Here is a 10,443-nt window from a genome sequence, read left to right as displayed (position 1 = left end):
AAGATACAATAATTTGTGTTTCGGCCAAGAGGTCAACAGAGGTAAAATAAAAGAGAATATAAGCCTTAAAAGTGTTAAAAATTGCTGTTTTGGGACGTTTGTAAAAGCGAAAATATATGTCGGACATCAAAGATAAAAGTATGAATGGACATCGTAGATCAATAACCTTTGACCTTCTAAAGACCAAGATTATGCATGTAAATGGTCAAAATATCAAAATTTTATAAATTGTAAATCCTATTCCCTTTTTTAAAGTAAAAGGCCTAAACAAAATGTAACTCTATCAGATATTGTCCCAAATAGTGCTTTAATTTTTTGTAAAATTTTGATGGTGAAAAATGCAAACTTTTCGAGTTATAACAATTTGAATTATTTATGGTAAAGGTAAAAGTAACCCGGATTTGCCACGCCCACTGCAAAAATTTTGTGTTGTCTGTAATAATGTGTACAATGTCAAATAATGTTCAAAATTTCAAGTGTTTACAATCATTAGATCATGAGATATTCGTAGTTAAAAGTTTTTTTTAAGGCCACGGTGACTGTCGGTGGATTATAGAAACCGTTCAAATTACGCAAAGTTACTATAGAAGTCAATACAAAATTTTCAAATTCAATTTTAATCAAAATACCAAGTGTTATATATCATTTGAAAGAATAGATTGCGTGTAATAAGGACAAAAGATAAATTTTCGCTTATGTAAATTAGGTCACGTGATAGACCTTTTTTTTAAGTTAAAAATCACGATTTTCAATTGGCTGTAGAACCGGAAGTTAACGGAGCACGACAAAAGTGAAAATATTATCGGATATATCTCGTAATGGGCAACAACCTTTGTTCAGGTCAAAAGGTAAACAAAGGTTAAATAAAAGTAATATGAGCCTATGGAGTTTCGAAAATTGCTGTTTTCGGACGTCTGTAAAACCGGAAGTATATGTTGCACATCAAAAATCAAAGTAAGAATGGTCATCTTAGATCAATGACCTTTGACCATGCAAAGGTCAAGGTCATTTACGTTAAAGTTCAAAAATGAAAATTTTTAAAATTGTTAAACCTGTTCCCTTTTTTAAAGTAAAGAACGCAAACAACTGTAATCTTATCACAAATTGTCGTAAGCTGCGATCTACTTTCATTCAAAATTTCTAGGATGACAATTATAAAATTTGCGAGTTATGACAATTGCAAATATTTCAGGTAAAGGTAAATGCCCACCAGATGTGCCACGCAAAATTTCTAGGGTGACAATTGAAAACTATGAGAGTTATAACAATTGCAAATATTTCAGGTAAAGGCAAATGGACACCGGATGTGCCACGCCCACTTCAAAAATTTTAATTTGTCTGTGATGATGTGTACATTGTTAAATAATGTTCAAAATTTCAAGTCTTTACAATCATTAGATCATGAGATATTTGTAGTTAAACTTTTTTTAGGGCAACGGTAAATTATAGACACCGTGATTTTACGCACAGTTACTATAGAAGTCAGTACCAAATTTTCGATTTTTAAAACGCGCAATTTTGATCAAAATATCAAGTGTGATATATCACCAAAAAGGAGATTTTATGCACTCAAAGAATATATAAGAATTTTTGTCATATGTTAATTAGGTCACGTGACAGAGCTCTTCAAAGTTAAAAATCGTGATTTTCCAATGGCTGTAGAACCGGAAGTTAACGATGCACAACAAAAGTGAGGATATCAACGGATATATCTCGTAAGGGGTAACAACTTTTGTTCAGGTCACAAGGTCACCAAAGGTCAAAGTCACTAGATATGAGCCTTAATATTTTTGACAATTACTGAAAACATAAAACCGGAAATAAAAAAAATACGAATCCAAAATTCAAAAATCGGCTTCCTAAGTTTTGTTAGCAATCAATTGCAGATTCTTTAGACACCAAAATCACACAAATCAGATTTACCCCTGAAGCTTAATATCGATTTTTACAAAAATTGGTCACATCAAGATGGCGTCTAACACGTTACTTCCGGTACAAATTTTTTCATTCCAAAATTGTTATAGGGACAATTTTAACTAATTTCAAAAAGAATTTTTCAAATACCTACAAAATTCCGGAAGTTGAAATTTCAAGTTTAGAGGTGAATGACGTCAAAACCGGAAGTGATATCGAAATTTTGAAAATAGATTTTTGTCAGGAATCAAAATGCTTATCTACTATTAAATTTTTAGACCGATTGAAATAAAATTGTAGAAGTTGAAAAAAACGCTAAAATTAAAACAAAAAAAGTCAGCGACAAAAGTCAAAATCTGAAATTTTATAAAGCGCTATCTTTTAGTGATTGGTTTAAAGTAATGAACAAAACAAAAGTTATGGTCAAAATAGATGCAGAATTAGAGCAGTAATTCGAAATACGTAAAGAATGGTTAACGTCATACGTCATTTCCGGTTGGAAGAAAATGCGTCATTTTACATTTAAACAGTAGCGACACGCAAAGTATAAGAAATAATAGTGTCAGACAATGTCTGACATGTGCAGTTTTGGCTGGGGAGCGTGACCAGAAGTAGACAAAAAAAAAAAAAAAAAAAAAAAAAAAAAAAAATAGTCATTTGCAAAACAATGCAGTGCGTTCAAAGAACGCACTGCAATTATTTTGATTTTTCTATGTCAAGGGTAATAACTCAAAACAGTCAAATTTGATTTAAATCAGATGAAAACTGTAACCTCATCGTGTCCACAAGAAATGATGATGGGCCGTCCATATTTCCGTGTGGGTGTATAAAAAAGAGGCCCCGTAGTAAGTAAGCTTAACAATAATATGAAAAACATTACCTACCCTTGAATTTTTGTCTTCTCTATATTCTGTATATAACAAAATAGAGACCAGAGGTAGCCAACAAACCACAAAAATAGCCAATATTAATACAAGCATAACAATAACCTGAAATATCAACGCAAACAGCTAATATTAACACTAGTATAACAATCACTTGGAATAATAATGCAAACATCTAATATTAATACTAGTATAATAATAACCTGAACAATTAATACAAACAACTAATATTAACATTAGCATCATAATCTCCTGAAATATTAATTCAAACAGCTAATATTATTATTAGCAACATAATCACCTGAAATATTAATTCAAACAGCTAATAATAACATTAGTATCATAATCACCTGAAATATTAATACAAACAGCTAATATTATTAATAGCATCATAATCACCTGAAATAATAATTCAAACAGCTAATATTAACACTAGCATCATAATCACCTGAAATATTAATGCAAACAGCTAATATTATTATTAGCATCACAATCACCTGAAATGTTACTACAAACAGCTAATATTAACACTAGAATCACGATCACCTGAAATATTAATACTAGTATAATAATAACCTGAAATATTAATACAAACAGCTAATTTTAATATTAGTATCATAATCACCTGAAATATTAATTCAAACAGCTAATATTGTTATTAGCATCATAATTACCTGAAATATTAATACAAACAGCTATTAATTCTAGCATAACAAGCACTTGGCATATTAAAACACACAGCTAATATCAATACTAGCATAATAATCATCTGAAATTTTAATACAAACAATTAATATAAACATTAGCTTCACAATCACCTGAAATGTTTAACAAACAGCTAATATTAACATTAGCATCATAATCAACTGAAATATTAATACCAGCAGCAAATATCAACAAGCAGAACAAGCACCTGACATATTAATACAAAACAGCTAATATTGATACTAGCATAATAATCACCTTTAATATTAACATTAGCATCAAAATTACCTATAATATAAATACTAAAACTTTATTAACATAATCACCTGAAATATTGATAAATATTGCTAATATTAACAAGCATAACAAGCACCTGGCACATTAATACAAACAGCAAGTCCATAAACCATGGTCACTAATATAAACACGAGTATGATCGTTACTTGTGTTATTTCTGTGTGTATAGTAATTAGCGCGACTCAACTAAACTCGAAATTTCGTGAAAGAGTACACACGGATAAAAATATATTCATTTTTTAAAAGTATCTAGGGGCTATCAGACTTAGTCAGGGTTTTATTTATAAGTATATTATAAGAGACAAAACGTTTTCAGTGAATGTAAACAGGCTCCACAATGATGGTCATTTAGTTGGAAAAGTCAATTAGCCTCTCGATGAATAACTTTGCTTTTCTTTCTAACTCTTTCAGCTTGTGTCAAGACCTTCTGAAGAATAAATGGATCTGAGCTAATTTGATGTTGAGTTGACTAAAGAAACTCGACCACTTTGGAACAAAGATCTATTTATCTTACTGATTATATACCACTCTCATACCTCTCCAACTCAACAAATAATCTTATTGATATTTTCAGACCTTTGAGAGTTTGTATGAAAGAACTTCCATCTCCATTATCATCGACTGTCTCAATCCAATCAGCTGACAGCTAATAGTCTTTCAATGACAATTGGTCACAAATACATCATAAGAAGAGGGTTAATGCTAAACATATGACTTTGAACATCCTTAATGGTCTTAATGCCTTGGATTTGAATATAGTCGAATATCATATTACATAGCATGAAAGAGTATTACGATAAGAAGATGGAAACACCGGCCTTGGTCACTTGCTTACCTAGCGGTCAAATGGGATTTGTTAAATTTATTATACAGTATAATGAAACTATCTCCCGAACCCATATGATGGCTTAAATCAAATGGACTATAGTCCAGAACGTTTAGGCGAACATACCACCATCACCTCCACCCACCACACACCCTATCACAACTACCAACACACTCCACATCATCATATCAACACACCCATTCCCACTAGTAAATATCACACTCTCCATTCCTACTACCATCACACTCCCCAGTCATACTACCATCACACTCCCAATTCCTACTATCATCAAACTTCCCATCACCACCCTACTAGCACACTCCCCAGTCATACTACCATCACACTCCCAATTCCTACTATCATCACACTTCCCATCACCACCCTACTAGCACACTCCCCACTCAATCTACCATCACACTCCCAATTCCTACTATCATCACACTCCCCAGTCATACTACCATCACACTCCCAATTCCTACTATCATCAAACTTCCCATCACCACCCTACTAGCACACTCCCCAGTCATACTACCATCACACTCACCATCCCTACTATCATCACACTCACCATCTCCATTCTACTCCATCATCACCATACCTTCACACTACCAATACCTACTACCAACACACTTACACACCCACTACACTACCCATACCTACTACCAATACACTGCCATCACCAGGACTAACACACCACCATCACCTCTAACCATCACATTCTACATCCTTACTACCAATTAACAGTTCAACACCATCTCCACTACCAACGCTATCCCGATTCGACTACCAACACACCATCTTTACAATGTCAAGTTACTATAACTGTGCCTTATATCTTAACTACAATAGTCACAGTAGTAAGTACCAGATTGTAACAGTTAAGCCAATAAAAGAATTATCTAACAGCTATCTTTCAACTAAGTTATTTTAACTAACCATCACACTCTCCATTTTTACTACCATCACACTCTCCATTTTTACTACCATCACACTCTGCATCCCTACTATACCATCACACTCTCCATTTTTACTACCATCACACTCTGCATCCCTACTATACCATCACACTCTCCATTTTTACTAACCATCACACTCTCCATTTTTACTACCATCACACTCTGCATCCCTACTACCATCACACTCTCCATTCCTACTACCATCACACTCTCCATACCTACTACCACCAAATACCCTATTCCAAATATCACCACACTCATAATTCTTACTACCACCACACGCCCCATCTTCACCCTACTACCACCAGAGTCCCTATTCCAAAGCTTATTTCAAGACAAAAAAAATGAAATGTTCAATATCTCAAACGAATATTAGCACACCGAGAAATCAAATGAATGGACAAACGCTGTGACAAAAACAAAGAGCAAAGAAACATTGAATTGTCAAACGAGAGACGCGAGAATTTCGTTTTATTACTAGCCTATCGACAACTGAGATTATAAATCCTTTTTAAAAAAAGGCTATGAAGCCGTTTGTGTTTTGGGGATTGCGTGAATGTCAATCAGAATCATCATTGTGTCAATACAGTTTGATTTATCTAAAATAGTCCAGATATTTCGATTTTGAAAACCACGTTATATTGTTTTTTGGAACATAAACAATCTACTTAAAGTAAATATTTTTTCCTTGAGAAGACATATTTTTCAACACAAACAGTTCCATTTATAAATTATAATCGGAATTTAACAGATGGCAATATTGACGCATGGTTCAATTTGCCTGTATACCAATGTTTGGTGACTTTTTTTTATCCTTGAACTGAATAGATATCATTAATTAAATTTGATTTTTGGAACTGATTAGCTTAAAATGTTGACATGTACTTCAAATATACAATTATGCAATGCAGTTTTCCCATTTAAAGATGAAAGTTTGCGAAGATGGAACAATAAACCAAAGTATCTTTTCAACAGGCTAAGAACAATTGAGGTTCTTGTCAACTGGAAATTAAAAGCGATTTGAAGTAGGTTGTGCAAATCACGTATAGGAGAAGATTCGTATGTATACTGACTGGTGTGTGATAATGTAAGAAGGTTTCTTTCAGATCCAGCCATTGGTCGAAGTTAATGTCTTATAACCATAAAACATTTATAGAATAATAAACTACATCACGTCAACTGGTGTGATAAAGACCTGTTTCCCTTAATTGATAGCCTATGTCCTAATCACCAGTTTAAAATCAACCAGTCCAATCAATGACTGACTAACCACAATTAACCTCAACAAGTACAAACGACTAATTCAATCGTCCGTTTCTTCCTTAAAGCTATCCTCTCACTACCTTCACGGTACCTTTAATCCCATTCTCATAATGCCAAGCTATTCGAATTCCGTAATAGCTTGACATCGTGAAAATGCTGAAATCTATGAACGCATGGAAATGAAATGAAATGAAATGCATTAAGGAGCATCAGCACCAAACGGGCTATATAGCTCCAGCATTAACGCATGGAGTAAATACAGATTCAAGAGAGGTTTCGGTATTTTTGTTTGTATATTGAAGATACAAATTATGTCTATTTGTACCACTTAACCGAAATCTGTGTATCCTGTGATTCTGGATAACATGGTCAGATGTTGACGTCTCTATGGCAAATATACCATTCAAGCCGATTCATGTATTTCAAATTCGAATTATAGTCTCTTTATCACTTTATTACGCAGGGGTATAATTTTACTGTAAAGACATAATTATTGACCATTTACATGTAGAGAATTTTTTACCAGCGTTTTTGATTAACAAGCATTTTTAAATTTAACACAAAAACTTCCAATCACTTCATGTATTTTATTTATGAGACTATTAAGACACGAAATGGCTTTTCTGATTAAAAATTAATATCGTTCGTGCTTCTTTTAAGGTCATTCTCAGATTTGCATGGTCAATCACACTCTGTAAGACAATTATTTGTCGTAACCTACAAAAGGTGTTATCATTTGACGTTTGAAGATGATATAGTTTGCTTATATGCAAGAGATTTGATAGCATAAGAAGTAGTCTTATAAGATCTATCACATATTTCTGTAATTTCACATTTGGTTTCTGTCAAAGTGTTATATTGATAAATTTCAGGAGAAAAATGTTTGTTATCATTATACAAATATATCACATAGAAAGTATGCAGATTGTAAGTTTCAAAAAAACAAGTAGGACCTTAGGCATAGAGGCAAATCAACAAAATGAAATTTAATAATTCTTCTACACGAAGAAGAATCATGATATGTCTTCAATGGTGTACGTCTGAAAATGAAAAGATAGCTTACCAAAGGAATGAACAAAGTTAGATAAATATATAACTGGATATAAAGTTAATTCTAACCAGCCAAATTAGTAGAATAGATTGAATCTTGAGAAATAATTTCTTTTTGCTGGACTGTAAAGCATTCTGATGAGAGCATAATTTTTCATGTATTATAGAATTAACATAGTTCTTTTCTGAAACTGAACTGAACCAGATATGAAGTTTACTCAACCTTTTGAATCGCTTTTCAGTGTCTTTCGTAATTTACGAAAAGGCAGCCGAGTTGACAAATCTAGCACCAAATGACATTAGGTGTTCCAGGATGGTGAGCATGTCCTGTCTCACTAACGAGATTGTTATATATAAATGATGGATACAATAATACTTCACTCACCTTTTTCTTTAACTTGCTCTGTACTTTCATATCTTTAGTGGTTCGCTCTCCTGGAGCACGAGAAGCCCATAGAGTCCAAATTATCACAGCATATGCAATTGTCATTACAGTACAAGGTAGAAAAAATAACACAACACACACAAGAGTATAATAAGCTTTCCTAGCTGGAATAGCAATATGAGTTTGGTTGGTAGTGCTGTCAAACCATGACACAACCGGCCAATGATCGTCACACCATCGTTCAAGGTGATTTTTCCATTGCACCTCATATAAATCCCTGTACACTAGAAGAGGAGCAGCTACAGCTAACGAACACAGCCATAAAGCTAATATTGTATAGCGTGCACGTCTTTCTATGAAATGGGCTTTCATGGCAAACACTATGCCAAAAAATCTGTCACATGCAATAAAGGTAAGAGTAAAGATACTGGCCACCAGTGAGAGGACTGAAAAAGAAAAAAAAACTATAAAGTTCACGACCTTTAGAATACCTTGACAATCACAAGAGCGCATTTTATCTTCACATGTCACGACAAATAGTTCCAAAACGTAATTTAATATATTATTGAAATATCATAAATCCAAAAATATCCTGTCTAGTAATTTAAATACAGAACTCGATTCAATAATATTATGAACACAAAATACAAAGTCCTTGGAACTTGTTAACGTTTTTATAATTGATATTTTAAAAATTAAAAAGAGATCGGGATATAATTAATTACAACATTAAGTGAAGCTGATATTTTTGTGAGAAAAAAAGTCAATACTATTTGATTACAGCTCAATTTAATAAAATTTTGCATATTTGTGGATAACCTCATTGTAACTATTTTCTGAAAAAATTAAAAGTAAAATCTGCTTTTTCGAATAAAATAATAAAGGATATTGTCTTCATAACTGGATATATGCTTTTTCTATAATGAAAACATCATAAAGTTTATTTAACTTATGGAAAATCTGAATCTAATCCCACAAGAGCCTTGGCATTGCCCTTTTGCCAAAATATTTGTTAACAAGATGGCCATAAGTTAACCTAGTTGTGATGATCTTTTCTTTAATAACCTCGTAGCCCTTAGTAGTCAGTAACCGTTGACATTTTGCTTTAAATAGGCTTCGTCCATATTCTACTGGCTTATTTGAGATTGCCACCGGCAATCGGCTCCCAGAAAACATTTGATTTACAATACAAATTCTTTCATTCATCTGATAGTGCTTTCAGGTGAAGCCTGGTTGTTGAAAGCGACCGGTTAAACCAACTCCCAAACCTGTTTCAACCTTTTTACTCATAATGCACTTGGGTAATGATTTTATTGTGACCTCTGGACTTCCTGAAAACTTCAAAGATAATGCCCAAGGTGGATTAACTCTTTTACACGTCTGAACTCTCGCCAAAAACCAGGATCGACGAACGGTTGATAGTGAGCTGTGTAACGTTAGTCATCTGAACAAAGCATTTTTAATATCAAATCTTCCCTATTCCTGACAGAACTTAGGGTCACCCTATAAAATTTTCACAGCATTTTAAAACCATTTTAATTTTTATTGAAGCATTATTTTTCGAAATCAGATATGTCCATAAACCAACTGTGAATCGTGTCTGATGGACCAAACATAATGTAAATATACTTTCTTCAAATTGAAATAAGTTAAAAGCTTCCCTATTCCTGACAGAACTTAGGGTCTATAAAATTTTCACAGCAGCTTTCAGTTTATTATTGTCAGTATAACACGATTGGCTGTCCACAGTTTGATGGTTAAATAGGAGCAGCGGCGTGGTTTAAAGAGAGAGCCATCAGGCCTGTTACAGATATTATTTGAAGTGACAACTACACCCACTGTTCGCTCAAAATTCATCTCAGACCATCTGCAATCCATTGGTTTCTATGGGCCTCTGGAAGAGTCTCAACCTCAAGAGGCTTTGGTCCTTTCTGCTATGATATATGGTAATCTATGTCCAATAATTTTAAGTTAAGTAGGCCTAAACTTTTAACATTTTAATTTTTATTGAAGCATTATTTTTCGAAATCAGATATGTCCATAAACCAACTGTGAATCGTGTCTGATGGACCAAACATAATGTAAATATACTTTCTTCAAATTGAAATAAGTTGTTTGAAACCTATTAAAGATAATTAAGGAAGCCTGTATTGTCTAGACAAA

The 10,443-nt window shown here is 33.1% G+C and overlaps 1 protein-coding gene across 1 annotated transcript in view; it reads right to left on the bottom strand.

Annotated features, from left to right (window-relative positions):
- LOTGIDRAFT_108319 (hypothetical protein) overlaps positions 1-10,443 on the bottom strand; it is a gene marked incomplete at both ends in the record, with an annotated part of 28,036 nt that overhangs the window by 2,586 nt on the left and 15,007 nt on the right. Inside the window, 3 exons of the mRNA XM_009066959.1 lie at positions 2,775-2,903; positions 8,281-8,440; positions 8,492-8,726. Of these exons, the coding sequence (XP_009065207.1) occupies positions 2,775-2,903; positions 8,281-8,440; positions 8,492-8,726 (524 nt within the window). The remainder of the gene's footprint in view (positions 1-2,774; positions 2,904-8,280; positions 8,441-8,491; positions 8,727-10,443) is intronic.

The sequence above is a fragment of the Lottia gigantea genome (genome assembly GCF_000327385.1).
Source record: "Lottia gigantea unplaced genomic scaffold LOTGIsca_8, whole genome shotgun sequence".
Lineage (NCBI taxonomy): Eukaryota > Metazoa > Mollusca > Gastropoda > Lottiidae > Lottia > Lottia gigantea.
The sequence above is the reverse complement of the archived record's forward strand: the minus strand, read 5'-3'. Positions and strand labels throughout refer to the sequence as shown.